This window comes from Pungitius pungitius, chromosome 9 (genome assembly GCF_949316345.1).
Source record: "Pungitius pungitius chromosome 9, fPunPun2.1, whole genome shotgun sequence".
Classification (NCBI taxonomy): domain Eukaryota; kingdom Metazoa; phylum Chordata; class Actinopteri; order Perciformes; family Gasterosteidae; genus Pungitius; species Pungitius pungitius.
In genome coordinates, this window is record NC_084908.1 from 2348014 (window position 1) to 2370472 (window position 22459).

Genomic DNA, 22459 nt, shown 5'->3' on the forward strand with positions numbered 1-22459 from the left:
ACTGATATTATCAAAAGATGTTTCTAGTTTCCCCTCGGGACGTGCTTAGCTTATTCTAATTAAAGACTGACTGAGCACTTTACTCATTTGGCTTCCTGCAGGCTCGTGTTCTTCTTCTAATGTTCCGCTTGTATGTTTTGAGCAGGCGCGGCGGCCCCGTCAGCAGCTTCTCCTCCGGCCGCTCGGGCCGCCGTAACCTCAACCTGGACGGGGCCTCCGTCGACATGTCCGACGACGACGCCGACAGCCGCGCCGGTGACTTCAACGAGACCCAAACCGCCAACGCCGAGTAACCGCGGCGACCTTCTCCCTTCCTCGCCTTTTTCCTCCCTTGTCACCTACCCACCTCACCAGTCTGTCCTCGTCATTTCCATCATCTTCATTCATTTCAAACCCCGGGCCGGACAGAAGATTGGAGCAATGCTTTTGGTGATTATTTTTAACGGTTAAACACTGCAGGAAAAATCCATTGCCCTCCAGTCCCAGAGAGTCACATGGGCAAACAAACAATTGTGCTTCGCTGGTCTCCTCCGGCGAGCTGCTAGTCTCAGCTTCACGAGGTCGTACGCACCTCCTCCCATCAGGCGTCAAGTTATTTGCTCAGCTTATTGAGAAAGTACACAAAGTGCTTTTCATACATGTGACATTGTAGGTGGAGGCTGTTAAGTGTGCACGCTCATCACGTGTGTAATGGATGTGAACGCACCCCCTAATGAATTGAAGGACTACAAGGAAATGTATTACACTTTAGTGTCGTTATTAGCGTTCTGCTCACTAGTCGTGTAAAAGCCAACACATTTCCCCCCCCCCTTTCAAAACAAAGGTCGCTGTGGCCTTTGGAACGCCACGCCTCCCTCCGGCCAACGGACTGTTTGCTTCTACACGACAGGAACCACTAACACCTCGGGACGCGCACGTGAAGAACTCAGACTCCGGTTTTGAATTTTATAACTGTGAAAAAAAAAGGTATTTTATTTTCTGTGTTTCATCTCAACATTGAATGAAAGAATGTCTCGCTGGGTTTTAACTAGAAATCTCGGCTCATGCGGTGAACACGTTTTGCATTGTTGTCCCTTGTGGGTCGGCCTGAGCTTTTTAACTGGAAACCAACTGAGAAAAACTACTGGAAGTTATGGGTTTCAACAGAGTCCTCTTACTGCTAGAGTTCAGCCCATAACCTGCAGGAACGTTTAAATCAGCCGCTGTTCTTACAGAATCCTCAGACTCTCGCACCCATGACTTTTTAAAAAGGACGTTCAATGTTTTGAACAGTAACCAAAAAACAAGCAGCAAGTTGATCCAATCCATTTAACAGTACTGGAGCTAAAGAAGAAAAACACTATTGCAAACATTCTGAGGGTGAGCCCGTTAATCTTTAGCGCTTAAATGTGAACCACAGCCCCCCCCCCCGACAGGTAAACCACTAAAACCCTTATTCTTCATCACGGATGGATCTGCTGATTGTGTGCAGCCGACTTCTTGGTCCTTCTAGTTAACAGTATGTTTCTTTAAAAGTGCCTTAGACACTGAATAAGAGCATGAGCGGGCAATGATTGAACTACGCGTGTGAAACAGGTACATCGAGCAGAGAGATTCAACCATTTCTGTTGTGCTACATATCCTAGTGACTGTAACTCCATGTTCAATATAACCACAAAATCAGTATTTACAGAATCATTAGCGACACGAGAAGATGAGCCCTCGGCAGCCGGGCTTCCCAAAACAAAACGGTGTCTCCGTACTGAAGCTATTTTGGGAGCCGATGGTCTGTTTGGTTCAGAGCTTTAACGCCCACAAGTAGTTAACGCAATCTTTACTTTATTATTATTATTATTATTACCGAGCTGGCTGTTGACAACCAGGCATTCAACTGCAAATACTCCCATCATATTATTTACTTGTATTTCTAGACATTGTTTGTTTTTGTATGGAAAATAAAGCGTATTCATTTAATTCAGTCTATATTCATTTGGCTGAGTCCAGCTCTGTTTCTACAATCTTTTACGGTTATTTAAGAGTTCACTAATTTGTTGAGATGCTCTAATATTAGAATCTTGTTAAAATTCATCATTATAACAAATATTGCAACATTGACACGTTCTTTATCATAGAGCCGCAAATATTAGCTAAATTACTTTTTACGAGGGGGGGGGTTGGCAGGAAGTCACATGTGACTTTAACGCTAACACTAATTGTCCTTTTCCAAAAAGCTGTAATATATTTTATTAGACATGCATTAAGACAAACAGTCCTTTTTCCAAAGCGTTTAAATGATTTGTAACTTTTGACTTACTCGACAAACTTTCGACAGCTTACTTTTTACTCTTGACACTCTACAGCATATTTCAGTATCACAGCTTTTTCCAACATGCCATATGAGTATTTTTCCAGCTAATGACCCTTTTATTGCAAACTGACTGCATTGGAGAAATGTTTTTGCTCTTATTACAAATAAAATCTTTAAAGAGTGGCCTTACCTGGTAGGTTGAGATCCCTGGATGAGTCGGCCGCTTCCACAGGTCAAGGAAAGGAGTTGAAAGCTTAGTGGGTTCAAGGACCCACAGGTGCACCAGGTGCACCTCTCCCTTCCAGTAGAGTCAACCCATGAGTTGTTCTACTGAACATAAGCTAGTTGGAGTTAATGGAAAGTGAAAATGTTGCTCCACAACGATGTCTAGAACACATTCATTTAAAATATCTGCACTAGTTTGTATTGTCTCATTTGGCACCTAAAGATGTAGAAAGAGATCATTAAAAAAAAAAAAACTTGTCATGAAAACCACCTGTTTTGTTTAATTTAACAATTGACACACAAAAATAATCTACAAAAGACCAAATTAAGTAACCAGTTAACCACGAAATGTCATTTTCATCCTCCCCAACCCCCAAACAGCACAATTAAGATGTCACCAACTGCTCCAGTCACATGACTTCACAATGACACCCTGAAGGACCACACATGGACACTCATGGGGGGAGGGGGGGGGGGGGGGGGTAAAGGGTCAATCACAGGCGCACAGTGACCAGCCACCCCCATCTAAGTGAGCTACAGAACAATCTTTGGCGCCATTCTCGGTGCAGCCGGTCCGACGGACACACGGGGAGGAGGAACCAGTCGGGGGGGGGGAACCAGTCGGGGGGGGGGGGGGGGACCAGAGACTCAGGAAGAACGCTTTAGTTAACGGAGGTGTTCTGTCTATACAGGTTGGTTCAGACAGACAGAAAAGTGCATCCCGGCACACAGACAGATTGTGTGGGACTGTAGTTAGTGTCACGTACACATCGTTCCAAAGAGGTTAGCCCCATGCTAACGTGTAGCTGCACCGGATTAGCTCGATCAATTTAGTGTATGTACTGATTTAAGAGGTTGCAGCCATTTTCCAAACAGTTTGTGTTTGGTAAGTTATTAACACGGAGTGTCGGACATCCTCGATTCTAACTTCTCGTCTCGTACCTGCTTGCAATGAAGGCGGGAAAACAAACTTTTCCCCCTCAACTTCAAATACTTAGTGAAAGAAGCGATGAGATGCCCGGTGTGCAGACCGGACTCAGCATTTACTTCCCGATCTGACTGAACCTGCCCCAGAAAAACAGAAGTGTCGATGGACAGAACATCTACAAACATTTACAGCTCCAGAGATGCAGACTAGTTGAGTAGAGGTTTGAAAGCCAAGCGACGACCTGCACTTTTGCATTGAGCGTTTTACAGTCCTGCATAGATCTTTTTCATACGTTTCAATACAAACTAAGGCGTTGTGTTATATTAAGTTGGATTGAGTTAATAAGCAGAGAAAGAAAATAGATCCATTTTAGCTAAAATAAAAATAAAAAATGAAAAAGTAGGCTACAATCTTGACGTTTCTCCCCTCTCTCACAGGAGGCTCCTCTACTCACAAGAGCCCAAAACTTTGTCAATTCAAGTCTTTTTTCCAGAAAAGGTCCAGTGTGATTAAACAGCACCAAAACACACTGAGCAAGAGAGGGGCATCAAACTTACGCTCGCTCATTATTGTGAAGAGAAGGTATACGTCTCCACCCAGAACATACAGAATAATCTGGAAAGAGATTAACAGTATATTGTGTTTTTTTATGTACACACACACACACACACACACACACTTCACCACTCACGCTCGCTCTCGCTGTGTCGCTCATTCATAAACACTCACACATGTGTGTTTGTCCCTGTGTAAATTACAAATAATTTATCAATATCAATTTAAGCTACTACTTAACAGTCATTTGTGGGAGCAGAGGTGTAAATAATAACTTGTGTAAGTAATAATACATTTTCTACGGACACTAAGTTTCCCACATCTGAGACCAAAAGGAAATAATCTTTTTTTTTTTTTGTACTGCAAGAACAAGTCCTGTTATTCCACATAAGCTTAAATACAACTTATATTACGTAGCATACTATTACTCTAATCTGTATCACCACCTCGCTCACACGCATTCCACAGTGATCAAGGTCGGACATATGTAAACATGTTGACAAAAAAATAAGCTGAACTAAAGTGAAAGGGTGTTCTCGTCATTCACTCTGTCTTGTTCTCATACCCGGTTCATTGGAAAATACAGTTAAAATAATGAATCATTGCCACTTGTAGCTTGTATAAACCGATTTTCCGTTAGGTCCATTTATAAAAGAGGCAGTGGAGCCCCGCCCTCTCGTACTGTATCAGTCAAAGTGAAGATTCCTATTGGTGGATGTGTCCAGGAGGCTGTGATGTCACCCTGCTGGTGTGGGCCTCCTGTGCAGTTATTGGTCAGTGGGGTTTCCTCTTCATGTCTCCACCCTGGCTTTGGTTCGCATCTGAGTGGAGAAGATTTAGATAACTCAATAAACATTGAACTGGTGCTACTGTCTCTCTCTGTGAATAAATATGTCCCGTTTCATGGTATGTTCATTTCTTCCAACATACTGATTTCATGTGCATCATTTAGTTCCTGAAGGGTCTAAGCAGGGCCCTTTAGTTCAGCCACACATGAAGCTACAAACATTCATGGTGGACATCAGCCCCAAATGTTTCTAATATTTCATGCAAGTAGAATGTTATTCATGCAGCTGCTCTCAAATCAAAGAATCATCTGGACATCACAGAAAAAAACAAAACAATATTCATTGTGTATTTGTCAATTCCCTGAAAAATGTCATCTTCAGAATCTTTACAGCATGCGTCTACTGCGCTACAGAGGACCAACACAACACACGCTAAACACCAAATAAACTGAAGGTTACGCAGCAAACACCAAGCAGCCGAGCAGAGGACGGGTCCATTTGACAGACAGATAGAGGACGAAAAGAGGAATGCAGATTACCTGAGAAAGCAAGCTGCAAGTGAGGAGGTAGGGCAGCCTGCGACCCTGACTGGAGACTCTTATACAGATCTGAGGAGAGATGGAGGGGAGATGAGGAAGTGGAAGGCAACAACAACAACAACAACAACAACCACAACCAGAGAGAACATGGAAAACATGAGGCAAAGGGGCGGGGCAATGATGAATAAGAGCAGCAACGAAGGAGGGGGTCGAAGTCAGAGGGCAGCGAGTTTCACAACATGGAGACTTAGTTTATGAATCAAAAATGTAGATTGTGCAACACACACAACAAATCTCTCTCATTTCTTAAATCTATTTAGTATTTAAACTAGGGCCGGGACTCGATTAAAAATATTAATCTAATTAATTAGAGGCTTTGTAATTAATTAATCGAAATTAATCGCATTTTAATTGCATAAATATTTGACCTGAGAACAGTGAGAAGTAATTTTTTTCACATGGATTTTTATTTTTGTTCAACCAATTCCAGCAGACAAGTGTGTTGTGGATTCCAGCCTGAGAATCTATGAGAATTGAGGTTGGATTCAAAAGCATCAACAGGTGTGTGGTGGAACAGTGCAGGGAGATAGCAGGAAGGCTGAAGTGTGGAGGATCCTGAGTTCAAACCTGCTCTCTCAGAAGGAAGGTTGGGTTGCAGTCAGGGCTTCAAACTGTAAACTTTGAAACAGTTTTGAGGTTTAGTAAACAATCCCAAGGTCCAATATAAGAAACGGACACAATGAGGCATGTGCTTGAATAGCACAAGGGAACAACTGAAGGGCTGCAGGGTCCAACCTGCCGTCTGAGGTTGTGGGTTCACGCCCCTTCATGCAGACATCACTTCTGCTTTGAAAGAGTTTTGAGGTTTGAGTAGCAGTCCCAAGGTTAAATACGAGAAACAGAAATGTAATTTGTGCATGGTGAGGTAGTGCAGCACAAGAGCTGAGGAGCTACTGTCCTTACTCTTATAGGTTGTGGGTTCAAGCCCAGTCTTGGGTTTGAGCCTTTGGCTTTACTTCAGGTTTGAGTAGCAATCTCAAGGTTAAATACAACAAACAAAGGATTGGTTAGAGTGTGGTGAATTAGCACAGCGGAAGAGCTCCTGCCACAAGCCTGCACTGCATTTCAAGGTTGTGGGTTCAAGCCCAGTCCTGGGTTTGAGCCTTTGGCTTTACTTCAGGTTTGAGTAGCAATCTCGAGGTTAAATACAACAAACAAAGGGTTGACTTGTGTGTGGTGAAGTAGCACAGTGGAAGAGCTGCTGACATAAGCCCCTGCACTGTACTTGAAGGTTGTGGGTTCAAGCCCAGATGTGGAAATAGCATTTAAAAAGAGTTTTGAGCTTTAACTCACATGCTCAAGGTTAAATAGGAGAATCAAAGTTGCCAAAATGTGACCAGGACTGGTAGTGTAGGGGTGAGTGCAGGGTGCCGAAAGCCTCTGTGCGCACCGCCAGTGGGTTCAAATCCCACCCGCCAAGTCTTGAGCGCACTACTGCGGAGGTAGTAGTGGGGGCATTGTCCCCACTGGTTGTTTCAGAGAAGTGAACCCTAGGGGTTACGCAGAAACACAAGGCGCGTTCACTTGAGTTATGATGGCATTGTCTTGAATGATGAATTGAATTTGATGTTAATTGCTTTGCTTTAGCCTTTTAGCACTTATTAGCCATGCTACGTAGCCTATAGGGTTCCACCTTTTTGACGGGAGAGAAGGCCGGATGAGTCAGTAAAGATGAGCAGATGTGTCTCATTCAGTGGTCACACTGACATGAAACTTATTACAGCCTCTGAGGGCATTTTTCAAGACAATCACATGTTTGTCTACTTCAGGGCATCCTGTGGACAACCTTAAACTGACAGTCTGGCACAGGGCGTAGATTTGTCTACCCTTGTTAGTGCATCCACCCTCCAATTCTCTGTTACATTAAAATTCAACTCACTTGTGCCTTTACCAATGCAGGAAGGATGAATAGCATGGTTGATCCTCCAAGATGCACCAATCCGTCTCTGGGGCAATATCCCATTATGATTTTTTATAAATGTCAGTTACCCAAAACTAAAAAAGGGTTTAGGAAGAGCCACCATGTCCCTTGAGGGTTGAACCCAGATAAGGTTTAAAGTTAATCTAATTAATTTCACATGGATTTTTATTTTTGTTCAACCAATTGCAGCAGACAAGTGTAGAAATAGCATATTTAGAAATATAGTACTTTCAGAAATTCAGGTAGCCTATAGGTAAGTAGACCTTCTGTAAACTAGGTTTTTTTAAGTAGACCAATACTTATAGTAGTACAATAGTACATTTAGAACATTGGTTATTTTTTCAGACGTGGACTTAGTTACCCTGGTCCTTAAACCAGTTAGCTGGTGCAGTGTGGGTTGGGTGTGGGTCCTTGTAAGTCTACGCTAGCTGCTAATTGTTTAGCGTTGAGGTGATACTTGAGGCTCGATGTGAATTCCTTGTTGCGTAGCTTGCACACAACCACGCTCTTATCGACGCTTCCATCCGTGTGTTTATTATAATAAGATGTCCCATTCACGGGGCCACACGACACGGTCTCGTCAGCTTCTTCGTTCATGTTCACTGTGGTTTGTTGTTGTCTGAAGTCATGGACGCTAGTTGGTGCTCCAGTATAATCGGTCCTCCGTAACTCATCCAGTGAGAAACGTTCCGCGGTGCAAAAAATAAGTGTAAAAATGCGTAAAAAATGTTTAATGTGTTATTTTTTGTGAAATTAATCTTAATTCACATCGTAATTAATTAATCATAATTAACGCGCTAAAGTCCCGGCCCTAATTTAAACTAAAGTTATGGTCACCTTCAATTAACCGAAGTTAATATGAAACAGTAAAGAATATTTAACAAGTATAAAACCTGTGATTAATTGCTCTTTGTTATGCGTTTGTTGTTTTTAACTGGTTGAACCTTCAGGCCACAGACGTCAGTCGAATTCAGTGTTTCAATCAGAGCTGTATTTTCATCTGTGTGAATCCATGCAAAGCAAGATGCTGGTTAAAACAAAACTACAAAATATACATTATAATTGACCAAAATATTAGGGAGAACAAAAAATACCTGATTAAAGATACGGATTGTGGTGAAATTCTATATTCTTGTTGTCAATGAACCAAATACCAAACCAACAATGAATTAACTGAATGTCTTTTATCTAAAATTGGATAATGTTCTGTGTCATAGAACCTCATTGTTTGACCAAAAGTATGTCAATGAGCAATGTGTTGCTTCATTTAAGATGGAAATATGCTCTGTGGTTTATTTTGAACAATCCCATGGTCCAACCAATGGTTATTAATATTGTATTACATGTGGGTGGCTTGTGAAACAACCTTTAGACAAAATCCAAATGGAAACAAACTCTAAAAACTTGAACTGGAATTTTCACCTGTTGAGTACTAGATGAATAGAATTTACTGAGCTTTGAGAAGTACGGACTATTTTAAAAAGTTCGGCCCCTCCTCCACATTAGTAACTTCTATCGGATCCTCCATACGATACGACACCATTCCACTGCGCCCCGATCCTCTTTTTCTGCCTGACGTGGTGATCTCCGCTTTTAAAAATGGTTAAAATTATTTATTTATTTTACTGCTGGTTTTAATGAGCTACTCTGCAGCTTTGTATTGGGTGTCTAGTGTATTCAAACAAACAATTCGTTACATGTTTATTTAAGATCTTTACCTCTTCAGAAGAAAACCAATGGCATGATTCTTAGTAACAATGCAGGGAAATCAAAAAGACTTATTCACAGATAGTTTTTGTCTTTTAAACAATTATTCAGACACAAAGAGTTATAGGTAGAGAAAATTAAAACAAATTAAGTAATGAATCGCACATTTTGAAATTAGACTAAATCTTACACTGGACAGACCCAGTTATAAGATATTAACAACATTTTCCTTTAAATTGAAATGTTCCTGAATTATTTTATCTGTGGGTTAAAATGACAAAGTTGCTCCCTTCTTTCTCTTAATTAATGTTAAGGGCCACACACTCACAGGTTGCATGTGCACTCACCCATTAGGTCGCTCTGTGCTATGGTGTATCCTGAGTTGGAACTGGGGGCTGAGGCCATGCCAGCGATCCCTGGGGCTCCGGCAGGGTTGAAATTGAGCAACGGGGGGAACTGGAAGGGCAGCGAGACTGGAACCAGGCCTCCCAGCATCCCAAAGCCCAGCGGCAGAGCGGAGGGGCTCCCCAGTAGGGAAGCGCCTGCTGTCGATACCTTCACGAAACGACACAACGGGTTCATTTCTTCACTTATTCAGGAACGTAACGCTTATGATGAACATTTTATTCTCATTTCTCCAAAAGAAACAAACCTGTGAGAGGTGTGATGTTGTGGAGGACGTGGCTCCTGAAGCAGCCCAACTGTTTCCCGCCTTCGAGCTCTGGGCAGCCCCACCCACCACCCTCTCCCTCTGCCTCTGCCCGTGATTGGCCGAGACCGAAGGCGCCGAGGACAGGGGCGCTCTGTCTGGGCGGCTGTACGCGGTGGAAATGACCCCCTTGCTGATGATGGAGTTGTTGACGAGGCTGCTACTGGTGCTCGTCGTGGACTGAGCTTTCTGGCCTCCGGCGAAACTGAAGTGTCCCTGCGTCTGCTTCACCTGCCCGCCGCCCGACACGCTAAACGGGGGGGGGCGAAAGGTTTTGGGGGTTTTGGGGGAGTACTGGTGTTGTTGCTGTTGGCTGGGGATCATTTGATGGGAGAGCGGGTGTGAGGGCGAAGATGACGGGGACGGTGAGGAGGAGGGAGGTGGGGTGGGTGCGGGGGGCCGGGGGGTGAGCTTGATGATGGGAGAGGAGTTGCTGCTGTGGGAGGACTTGGTGAGGGTGGCCTGCATGGGTGTGATAAAGTTAGCCTGGTGGTGGTGGTGGTGGTGGTGATGAGCGTGGGATTTACCTTGAGAGGAGTGTGAGGTATGCGAGGTGGGGGACGCTGAGGAGGCCACCGTGGACTGAGGGCAGAAGGACTGCAGGACAGCGTGGGTGATGGAGCTAGAGCGGGACAGTGGGGAGGGGGAGGGGGAGGACGACGGCGTGATGCTGCTGCTCACGCTGCCGTTGCTGCTGGCTTTGGCACCGCTCTTGGCCAGTCCTTGAGGGGCTCCCATAGCTCCCAGCATCCCCGCCGGGCTAACAAAGCCCTTCTGATGGGGGGGCAGTAGCGGGGAAGCGGTGGGCGGAGGGCGCTGCTTCGGGGGTGACGGGGACGGATGGGGTTGCATCTTGCCGCCAACGCCCATCGCCAGGCTGGGCCTGTGATTGGGCGATGCCATGGTAACAAGTCTCTGAGTCTGGGTTTGGGTTTGGCTCATGGTGCCAGATGCTTTAATGAGGCCGAAAGGACCAACTGCCGTCCTGGAAGCCAGCGACAGGCCGGCTGCCTGCACACGAGCCAAGGAGGAAGCGGCTGGAGACGATGAAGAGGAGGTAGAAAAGGAGGTCGGTAGCGTTGTTATTGTCGTCGTCATGTTCCCAGCAGACACCAGGGGAGTGGCCTCCGCCTTCGGGAGGGAATGCTGCTGCGTCGTTGATGCTAGGGAGGCAGAAAGCTGGGAGGCCGAGGGGTAATGAGGAGTGACGGGGGGAGGAGAAGAGGTGGGCATTTGCAGGGGTGGGGGCGACAGGGGGCTGTCCGAGAGGCCAAGGCCCTTCGACGCGTTGCTAAGGAGGGCCAGTGCGTGGGAGATGGAGTCCAGAGAAGGAGCAGTCAGATCCTCATCTAGCGAGTCCGACAGGCAGATGGGCTCCGGAGGCGAGGCAGAGGAGGGGGCCTGGCGGGTGGAGCTCAGAGAGGACGCGCAGGAGGGCTGAGGCAGGGTGGAGGTCATCATTGCAGGTGGTTTGTGGATCCAAAGACCCTCCTGAAGACATGTGATCAGTGTCAGTAGCTCAGAGGCCGGAGGAGCCAGGCCTCAGTTAATTTTTTTAAATTCTATTTTCCAGTTAATGGAAACTCAGACAGACATAATAAAATATGTGACATTTCAGCGGAGAAGCAAATCCATTTATCGACATGACTGGTCCCCTTTATTTTTACTTTAATATCTAGTGGTGATTAGAACAGGATTCTTGGCTGTGGAAATGCGTATAATAATAAAGATTTAGCTGTTTTTTTTGGCCTTTATTTGTTAATGTTGTCAAAGCCCCCAGCTATGGTTTGGAACCATTCAGTTAAAGATAAAACATAGACAGAAATAATAAAGACACACTACAAAGCATTGACCACAGTATCATAATGGAAGGCTTATATATATATATTATATAGTAGATGTTATAGTAGTATATATCATATAGATATCATATAGAGCTGTCACTCACCTTGGCTTTGGCCTTCTGTCCAGGCACCATTCTCCTCTTGACTCTGTATTGAACAGAATTTTCACAATTTACAATTCAAGCCAAAATAAAAATGAAAACCCTGTTTTCCCCATAGAATGTAGCAGTGTGTTATTGAGGACACTTGTATGTAAATACTTACAGGTTTCCAGTGAGGTGACTGTGAACAGCAAGACTCTCCTTGAGCAGAATCCTGAGCGGAGCAAATCGGTAGAAAAAATAAATGGAACACTTGTGTTTCACGAGCAACACAAGCGTAAAAGTAGAGATAAGTGGACACAAAAGGATCCTCTGCGGAAGTTCAAAGTGTTTTAAATATTGTTTTATACATTTGCTTATTGTTGCCACTATATGTATTAAGTGTTCCCACTAATTTATCTTAGTGGGAACAAAGTTAAACAAGTAACTACCACCCACCAGCCAACAGAAATATTGGGAATGTGAAGATTAATCAGAAAGCATTTATTTCTAAAGAAAATATGGCTTTGACGTTGCCTTGCATGGCTTACCTTTTAATAGATATAGCTCAAAGGTTAGAAAAATAATATCACATACTTAACATCTCAACCAATATTAATAATTTATTAACCTTTTACACCATTATAATTCCTCTTCCCCACTAATGTGTGCAGAATATTTTAATTACCAGTATTACTCATTCAGCTCTGTTCAACTGAGCACTGGTTGGGCTGCAGGTAGTGAACTAGGATGAATGTATTGTTGCATCAATGTTTTGCACCATTTAACTTGTGCGCTGATTGTGCTCATTGGTTTTGCAGTTTAAAAATTATTGCCATTGACAGAAATGTTGATTAATGTGCGTTATCGTTACAAGTAAAGAAATGAGCACCATCCCGCTATTTACAACTGCCTCATCACCATGAATTAATGTATTCACCGGCTGATACACATCACGTCTATTTAAACACAACACGCATAAAAACACACACACACACACCTGGCCTGCATCCAGCCCTTAGGCCATAGTGGTTTGACCTCATTCTCTAGGAAGGCCTTGAGGTAGTCCTCCACAGACAGAGAGCACTGGTTCTCCATCTCGTAGCAGCTCAGCTTCACTCGCACCAAGCTGCACAGCAGAGTCCTGCAGACACAAATGTTCAATTCAACGCAAATCTTCACTATTAAAGTACAAATTAGGCTCTACATTTTGGGCACATAATGACAATGGTAAAGACTGTTATTCTTCAAGGAGTCAGAGGTGATTAATAAACAATTCCTGGAATGTCGAGGCAGTTACAAAAATGAATGATGATTGAAAAGCAGCTGAGCAGAAAGTCACCCTCAAGGGTTTGTAATTATATGGACAGTAGCACTCCGTGGTCCAACATTCAAGCATTCAAAGCTTTCCTACAAAACTTTAATAACACACATAGTCTTATAACAGACATCAGGGGTTGCTTTGAATTGTGGGTATTGTAGGTACTTTACCTGAGCTTGTCGTCCCAGGCAAACTTCTTCCGCGGCCCCATCACCCTTTTCCCAGGCTTTTCCTCATCTTCTTCCTCTGAACCATTCTTATCGCCCTCTCCTGACTGCTGCCTGCAGGAAACAGTCAGCAGTATGTAAACATACAAGAACACGCTCACAAGTGGCTTGAAGAAACTCTTTTGTATAACCTGAATGATTTCTACAGTCTTGTAGGTTTATGGTTTGAGTGTTCAGTGACAGGTAAAGGTGTGTAGAAACCGGACCTATTTAAAGCAGCTCACCCTTAAATGAAAAATAAAGCTAAGGTGTACTCTAATGTATATATTAATTAACATACTAAACATGAATGTCTGTAATCTATAAACATAACATGTAATATAGCCTAGGCAGAAGGTGGTGAAAATCAGGGCATAGGAGTTTGCTTTCACCTATTCAATGTTTTACTTGAAACAATCAACCACAACAACAAAAATACACTTACTTTGCAACCCTGGCCATGCAGTCCATGTTGTATCTGGCTATTTGCTCCGGCATCACACTACACACAGCCAGCTTCAGCTTCAACAGCGGCGTCCGTAGACGGTCATCCTGAGAGGGAGAGAGAAAGAGTTGTGAAAAAAAGAGAAGAAAGTTGGGGGAAAACAAGAAAGGTTGGAGGGAGAAAATTGAAGTCAAGTGCAGAAGAATAGAGAAACGATAAAGAGGAAGAAGGGGCATCAACGGGAAGAGTCAAAGAGGCAGAGAGTGGGGGAGTTTGTTGATGCAGTTAGTCAACACTGCTGCTGTAATGGTCCGTGAAAAAACACATTTAAAAGCCAGTTTTCAGTGGCAGCCATTGCAGTAGTCGGCCTACACGGAGATCCCTGCACATTAACAACTGGAGCAGAGATGATGTCGGAGGAGTAAAAGCTACATTAAGGGGCACAAATAATGTGGAGGAACTGGAGGGTGAGTTTTTTAAAACAGGAGCTCAAACGAAGCAGCTCAGAAAAAAAGCTGGTTTGAAGGATATATTCGGATTGTTATTTCTGATCATTTTCCAAATATTTGTGTGGTCATAGCAGAGCATGAGGGCCAAAGGAGAACATTGCAAATCAGTCGTATGAAGCAGTAAAATAGAAACTAATTAATAGAAAAACTGGTCAGAACAGTGAGGAAAACTCCACTGTTTATAAATACTGACAAAACTAAAAAGTGCATATCGCCCACAGCTGGACATCAACATCTGGTGTCCTATCATTTGGAAACTGCACTGAAGATGGATTTTCCCCCAAAAAATCGTTACCTGTGCTCAAATTTGAATTCTTTATCAAAAGGATAACAGCGCACTTTACTGTGCTCAACAGAGTTCAGCCATTTTACATTGGTAGAAGTTGCTGTAGAATCTCTTTGGGACAACCATGGAGAAAGGGGTAGAGCGGCTGAGCCAGGAATCATTAGGTTTGCCGGTTCAAACCCTGGCTGCTTAGGGTTGGGTATCGTTTGAATTTGAACAATTCAGATTCTGATTCCGATTCCTTGTTTCGATTCCGGTTCCCAGCGATTCTCGATTCAGATTCTTTTAAGAGGCAGGGTCAAAAAAGTTTAAGATATTTTAAATAAGCTAGCTAACCAAGGGTCTTTCTGAAGGAAATAGTCTCCATCAATGTTAATTCTATGAACTTTTTATTAACTTTACTATGAATTTCTAACAGGGCTGTTTTCAACTACAATATAAATATCAAACTATGAACTTGAATATTGTATAAACATAAATTATGAATATATTTTAACAGGGGTACACTTTCCTCAAGAGAGCTTTATTTTTGAAACCTCACAAAAACACATTTACACCATGATACTGCAGGTACTTAAACGTTACCTTGCTCCCACTGATGGACCCTTGGAGCCAGAGGAAGAGGCAGCGGAGGACGGTCGGTGCAGCGCGTCACAGACGGGGCACACATAGGGGGCCCAACTCTCCCAACCCCAAATCAGGGACACTTCCGCTGACGGGGGGGGGGTGCTAGCGGTCGGGGGGGGGGGGGGCTAGCGGTCGACGCGGGGAGTGCTAGCACAATCTTTTCATCCTCACTGCTCATTTTAACAGATAGGACAGCTCCGCTCTGGCCACCCGGCACCCGCGCGCACACTCGTCTGATTCGTCACAACTTCACAATAACCTGGAGTTTTTTGCAGAGTTTTCGGTTTGTTTCGAAAAGTGTAACCACACTTTGGACCGCCGACGCACGCTATCCATGTTCGACCGCGCTGTTATGCTAACACTTCCGGTGGACGCTTCTTCGTTGGTGTTGAGCGGTTTCTATTTCCGGTCGGCGCCGGCGGACTGAGAATCGAAACTAGGAATCGAATTTTAAACTTTTGAACGATACCGGGTCAATCGCAAAGCTAGTCCCGATTCCAATCGATTCTCGATACCCAACCCTACGGCTGCTACATGTCATGTGATGAAGCGTCCCTGAGCAAGACACCCAACCCCGATCTGCTCCCCAGGCAAATGTAAACCATGGCTTAAAAATGCAATGAAAGTCGCTTTGAATAAAAGTGGAATTGTGGCAATAATCTGGTTGTAAATCGGGAGGAACGATGCCACACAAATCCAGGAGTTGCTACTTGCAGACTGTGCAGCCTACTCCACATCACTCATCATTACATGTTTACCGCTGGGCAGTTCATGTGATATGAGCATAGTGGCATTGGATTGGTATTGGCTTTCCTTTCCCCAAAGGTTGGCCTCCATATTGTTGTTGGGGGGCTCTGATCACTGCACACAAACTATGTTGGTGACCAACCAGCACATCTTACTCTCCCACCAGTAGAAGGAGTCTAGAAGCGCCTCCTCCAGAGATAAGCCTCACTTACCTGGATGTTGAGACTGAGCTTCTTCAGGCGTTTGAGGAGGGCTTCCTTGTTGCACGGCACAAACGCCTCCATGTGCGAGTAGATGCTTAAGCGCACATCAGGAGGCTGCTCCTGCACCTGCAACTCAATGCTGAGAGGAGAGAGAGAGGAAGAGTCACAACTGTGAAAATGGAAAGTTATGGCGGTGGAGTTTGAAAGGGAGAAAAAAACAAAAACATGATGGGAGGCAGTGACAAAATAAAAGTGATTTGGGGAAGAATAACGCGTAGTTGTGCAAAGCGAGCAAAGGGTGAACATTAAGTTGAAAAAAACGGGAGGAGAAAAAGTAAATGAGACGCAACAAAGACAACGAGAGACGGAGACAAAAACAAAAGACAGCAAGAGAGGTGTTGAGGGAAATCTGAGAGGGAGAAGTGTGCTGGGATTTAAAAGCTGTCCTACTCACTCCAGGAGAATGTTATTCATGTCCAAGGTGAAAAATTTCTTCCTGCCCTCTTGATCAAACTGCCGCGAGGCCTTTGGGAGAAAAAGTTGAGTCAGCATTTGACTGTTCCAGACTGCAAATACGCCTTCAGACACTTTACACCCAAACACCAGATTACTTTCAATCTAGCAGTCCGTCAAACTCTAACAAAAACCATCTTCCTGGGGCAATTTGAGCATTAATTAAAAAGACTACAAATAAATCCACCTGTTGATCACAGGAACCTTCCAGGATCATTTGAGTGCCCAAACGCTCCCTGATCAATCAGAAAGTATCAACCAATGACAACAGCATGTGTTGGGCTTTATTCCAGGTCAATGCTCATAATCAATTCAACTCATTATTTGAGTTGTGTGATCCTGAGCGAAGTGTGTATATATATATATATATATATCTTCGCTCAGGGTCACACAACTCAAATGTAAAAAAAGGAAATTTGTTTTTACTTGGCTGACGCCAAATCTTTACATGACAAGGGACTCTTCCTTTCATCAATTCCCCTTGCCAAGTTTGAATCTCCCAAGCAGTCCCTATATTTATTTATTTCATTATCTTTGGAAGCTCCAAAAAAAGAAAATCGATGGCTTTATTTATGTCTCTGGCTCCCTCCTCCTTCTCTTCTTCAACTCTGTGTAGTTCTCATGAATCATCCTTTTCAATTGCCTCTCTATGGCGGTTTTTGCCTTTTCCACAAGAAATAAAAGCAAGGAGAAAATTAGAACCGACCCTGCTGTTTCAGTGCAATAAAACACCTTGAGGGTTCAGCTTGGGGCCTTGTTACTCCCAAGCTTTTTAGGAGCCTATTCTCAGTGAACATGTAGGGCTACTTTCTCGACGGGCATTTGTGTTTCAGCCGCCCACAGTCGACTCACCGCCCGCAGGTCCTCGATCCGTTTAATAAGAGGAGCAGGCAGTCCATCGGGCAGCAGAGGCGGAGAAAACAGTCCGCTGGAGGGCCCCAGGCCTCGCCCATGGCCGCTTCCTCCTGCTGCGGCTCCTTTAGAGCCTGGAACACCAACTCCCAGAATGCCATTCTCCCTGGCGGCCGCCATTGCATGCTGCTGCTCAGTGTCCGCCAAGCTAAAGTCTAGGTCGCCTAGGAGATCCTGCAGTTCTTTCTCATTGGCCGAGCCTAGCAGCGACATCACAGCGGGGTCAGAGGTGAGGTCAGCCAGTGACAAGTCGCTGCTCGCCGTGTTGCCCTGCAGAGGAGTGGAGTTGGAGGCCAACAGGTGGTTCTTTGAGTTGGTGGAGTGTAACTTGTTGGCCACAGCTCCTGGCAAACCGGGGGGGGCCACGTTTGCGTTTGTCTTCCTCATCTCCTCCTTCTCACGGGTGAAGCGGCGGAGCATGGCTGCCAGGTACAGAGAGTCCTTCATCAGCTTCTTTCTCTTCTTCTTCTCCGGCCGCTGGAGGGTTAGAGCTGGTACTCTGTTGGAGGAGAGCAGAGCAGTTCCAAGTTGATAAAATGTTTTGAACGTGCTTTAAAAGAATTGTGAGACTGGTCCTCAAACTGCATCAGTAGTTTGTTTCGCTTCATTCAGACGAAACCTGGGAGACAATCTGCTTGTTCACATGATTTAATCAGTGTTCTATTTCCAGGTCTTCGGTGTGCAGTTGTCTCTGGATTTGTCAAGATGTCACTCAATATTTTCTGTACCAACAGAGAATGACCAAAACATGTGTATGCGTGTTTACATTCTACAGTGTTCCATTGCTTGTATCACAATATATTATCTAAGTGTTAGAAGAGGAACGGTGTGTTTTTTTCTTTTCTATTTTTGGAGAATACCCTGAGAGGTGGCGTGTGTTTGGCCTATCTGAGCATGGACCATGGAGTTTTCTGGTGGTTGGCTTGTCACAGCAGCTAAGAGCAAGTCACAGTCAGATTCCCTTGCTCATGATAGATGTACGAGAGTATCCGCACAAAAGCACAAGAGTATAATATCACACTGGGAGGTGGGTTATTAGCGAAGTAAAGAGCGGACAAATGCATCATCACATGTGCGCCTTTAAAGCATAGGAGAGGAACTGCCCTTTAAATAACTTTGAATGTCTATGTGACATTTTCTTTTTAAATTACTGGGACTAATGATTATGACTTATTTGATAAGGTGGTAGATTTTCTTAAAAAGGTTTATTTTACAGATGCGTAGAAAATGTAGAAACACGGCAGCAGGCTGAGCTTCTCATGAGCCATTTTAATAAAAACAAAAAACCCTCATATGAATAAATTCATAAACTGACACAAGACAACCACCAAGACAGACAATGATATTCTGTTATGACTCACCCTTGACTAGGTTCTTTGTTCTTCTCCTCGTCTTCCAGGTCATTCACATCCTTCTTTTTCCTCTTCTTCATTACCTGTTCTTTGTTGTCATTAGAGTTCTGAAATGATAGCGTGCACACACTCCTTAACTCAAAGAAGCAGACGAGAGACAGTGCACAGGGAAAATCAATCAATTCTGTCAGAGTGTGAGTGAATGAATGAGAGGGAGCGTGCACCAGGGTGTCTTTCAGAGAATTTTGTTTTACATTTTTACAACACGTTTCACCAATCCCAATAAAAAGTATTGTTTGCCACCTGCATTCGCGCTTCTATGCTAGTTCACACCATGAAGGAAATGAGTTTCGGACTTCATCCCTTACTGACCATCTTTTGTGTTGTTTTATATTGTCTCCCATTTCTCTTTCTCACAAAGTCAAACAAAAAAAAACACATAAAATAAAAATGTTCCAGGCCTGAAGGTTATTTGAAACTTTTGAATAACCATTTCCTTATGTCCTGTTACAAACATGTACAAGTAGTCTCACCTTGTCCTCCTCCGGCTCGGAGTCAGAGGCCGCTCTGAACTGCAGCGTGCCCGTGTTGACGTAAAATCCCCCCAGCTTTGTGGACAGAGACGCAGGAACCAGTTCGTCATACTGAGAGAAATAACAAAGAGGACAGATGGTACTATAGTACAATTGTACACGACAGCCAAAGCCGATCTTGTGACATGGTTTCTTTTTTACATTTTACAAATAAGCCTTTTAACGAATATCGGTCAGTGAAACATTTGGGCTTTTTGACTAGTTCTGCGCCAAAATGAATGAAATATCACAGTCCCTCCAGGCACCGGGTACAACACTTTACCATCACTGAGCGTATCAAAAGAAAGAGACGCTGCCTTCTTGGGAGTGCAGATCAAAACAAGCAAACATGTATCATGTAATGGCAGAGATTCCATAAAAAGAGTAACTGTAGCAATTACTGTTAGACTGTGATCTCTGATCCTGAGCAACAAACAGCAGTGAAAACATTGACATATCCCTGTGTGGACTGCACGTATGTATCTATGAGTCACGAGGATGATTTTAGAGCACATTCTCCAGTTGGTTGTGAGGAGGGACAGAGGTCTATCTTTAGGAGAGCCGCCGAATGCACCGTATAAAAATATCAAAGCTGGAAATCAAATCAACACCCGAGGAATAATCTCCACCTCAAAACAACAAGAATCGAGAGCAGCAGTTTAGGAATGTGACGAGGACGGCGGATTAATCACCAGATAACAAGGGAGAAAAAAGAACAATATGCAACATTATTGTTAGGACTTAAGGGAGACATCTAACTAAATAAAATGGTATCTGCAAAAAGACTAAACCATAAGTGAAATATCTCATTGTTAATAAAGTGAGCGGCACTCACAGCTTCTGAGTTGTCGATAAAGGGGTCTGTCTCGTCGTAGCCAAAGCCTATATCAATCAAATCTTGCATTCTGTCCTTCTTCTTCTTCTTCTCCTCTGTGTTAGCCTGAAAAATATTTTAAGAATATAATATAAAGTTTGGATTTTAATTCCGTTGAAAATTCCTAACATTTACTCTATGCCGAATCTTGAAATGGCCCTTGATTCAGACAACGCCCTCACTTTCATCATATGTTTTTATGAATATTTGGTCCTCTGAATAACACAAAGCTACATTAAACAACTAAATTCTGATTGATCAATCAATCATGCTCATCTATAATCATCTTGGATGAATTCGAACCAGTCAACTATCAATAAATTGTACAACAAAAATGTCAAACAATGCCTTACAAATGTTGGAGTTAATTCTTGAACTTCCTTCAAGCAAATTTTATATGTTGGTATTGATGTATGTCTGGGTCCATAAGTATGAAGGATTTGCAGTACAGAAAACTTGAAAGATATATACGAGATTACTCAGAAGCAGAGCAGCTGCGAGTGGGTTGTTTCAACTGTAGAATGTCCTGCAAATAATCCTTTGTGTTTCTTAAACATGATTATCAGATTTTAGTTTGAACTGTCAAGTGTAAATATTAGAATGTACAAAAAAAACAAATAAGTCAATGCAATATTCTGACATTAAAAACATCTCAGGATAAAGAAATTACTCACATATTTATTTTCAAACTTTTTGGCCAGGGCCTCAACCTGGAGCCGCTCTCTCTCGTCATCGTTGAAGGGGTCGCTGGGATTGTTTACTGAAGTAAGACTTGGGGGATTGTTCTTTACCTGGAACAAACAGTGAAAATCATTAATGACTATTATGAAGATGAATTATCAGATGTCAGAGGTATGGTTCAAGTGCCCCTCCCACCTCGATGGAACCCATGACTAGTACAAAACCTCAAGAAAAAGATCCTTTTAATTTACAAAATATCAATACATTACAACAATATTAGCAGCAAACGTAATATAGAAAAATAAAAGAAAAACACAATATGCCAAACATTGTGCTGGCATGGCTTTAGGACACAAATACAAAATACATTTGATTACAATGTGCTTTTGGCATCAATGTAAAAGCATAATATGATCGCCCGGAGCATCCCCATCCGCACAGCACACCCAAATGAGGCGAGCTCCCCTGTGATCTCGGCTCTGACATTCGCCTGGCTCACGTGCTACATCCTGGTACTTCCATCAGCAATGCTCCATCATCCATCACCCGCAGCCACAGGGCCGAGCTGCATGTGGCACTTCCACGGGCTTTGAATGAGGGCTGTTGCTGGGCAAGTTGGCCAGGACACAGGTAGCATCACGAGATGAGCACAATCCGTACACGCGTGCGGGAATAAGAGGGGGTCCCTCGAATAAAAAAGCCAGAATCTGGCAAGACGCAGCAGAAGTTGCAAAGCACGCAGAGTGGACCGGACGGCTGCGTGGTGCAACAACAAAAAAAAAGAACTGCTGCCGCTGTCTTTTGTGTGGAGTCGTACTAATGGTCAGTTTCAACCAGGCCAGTCCACGGGAGGACACGGTGCACTTCCCCCCCCCTCCCCAAGTCTCCACAAACACTTGCCAAAGCAAACAGAATTAACTCCAGCTCCGGTGTCACCCTGCCCGGGGACGTGAGCGAAACACGGGGGTCTTACCTGGAGGTTTTGGATGAGTTCCCCGTAATTAAACTCGGCGGAGGAGCGGTCGTCGGGCTCCGGCAGGGACAGGTTGAGCCGCACCGTCGCCCTCTTCTCGCCTGCAGCCTTCTCCCCGTCGCCGTTTTTGCCATCACGGCCGTTGCTGGCAGCCCCCGCTTCCCCGGTTGCTGCTTCGACCTCCCCGGTTCCGCCGAAGTTGAAGTCGGCCTCCTCCTCCAGCCGGCGTTTCCTCGACTCCGCGGCCGCTCCTGCGGCGAAGGCCGAGAGGGTGACAAACTGCACTTTTCTCGGCTCGGCCATTTGGATGAGCTGCCTGCCTGAACCTCGCTCCGGACAGACGGCGACAGCGAGGAGAAGCGCTACTTCGCGAAACTACTCCAAATTGGTGGCTTGAAGAAGGTTTCGCGAAGCTCCGGCGGCTGCTCAGTGCCTAGACGGATGTCCGGGCCTCCTCCGCACCATACGAAATGAACTCCACGGGTTGTGACGGTGGGGGAAAAGTTGTTTGACGGCAGCTACTTGCATCCTCGATTTGCTATGGGGACGAGACATTCACGGGAGCCATCTTGGGTTTTGGGAGTAAATAAAATAT

General features: G+C 44.2%; 2 protein-coding genes across 7 annotated transcripts in view; one reads left to right on the forward strand and one right to left on the reverse strand.

The window, feature by feature from the left end:
- Window positions 1–2470, forward strand: part of myh10 (myosin, heavy chain 10, non-muscle) — a 38215-nt gene extending 35745 nt beyond the window's left edge. For all 5 annotated transcript variants that reach the window (XM_037472839.2, XM_037472843.2, XM_037472840.2 and 2 more), the window contains one exon: window positions 146–2470. In XM_037472839.2, coding sequence (XP_037328736.2) covers window positions 146–293 — 148 coding nt within the window. In that variant the 3' untranslated portion in view covers window positions 294–2470. The remainder of the gene's footprint in view (window positions 1–145) is intronic.
- Window positions 2471–4099: 1629 nt separating this feature from the next.
- On the reverse strand, window positions 4100–22430 carry ubn2a (ubinuclein 2a). 2 transcript variants are annotated; one of them, XM_037472845.2, is made up of 17 exons: window positions 21865–22430; window positions 20885–21001; window positions 20172–20276; window positions 19298–19408; window positions 18774–18871; window positions 17353–17911; window positions 16442–16512; window positions 15997–16126; window positions 13616–13722; window positions 13135–13245; window positions 12644–12787; window positions 11828–11878; window positions 11668–11710; window positions 9663–11210; window positions 9358–9565; window positions 5323–5391; window positions 4100–4816 (listed from the first exon to the last, which is right to left on the reverse strand). In XM_037472845.2, the coding sequence occupies exons 1-17, from the start codon at window positions 22165–22167 to the stop codon at window positions 4770–4772; spliced, it is 3822 nt and encodes a 1273-aa protein (XP_037328742.2). In that variant the 5' UTR covers window positions 22168–22430; the 3' UTR covers window positions 4100–4769. The 2 variants fall into 2 exon arrangements, with proteins under 2 accessions (XP_037328742.2, XP_037328743.2); XM_037472846.2 differs by lacking the exon at window positions 20172–20276.
- Between the last annotated feature and the right edge of the window lie 29 nt (window positions 22431–22459).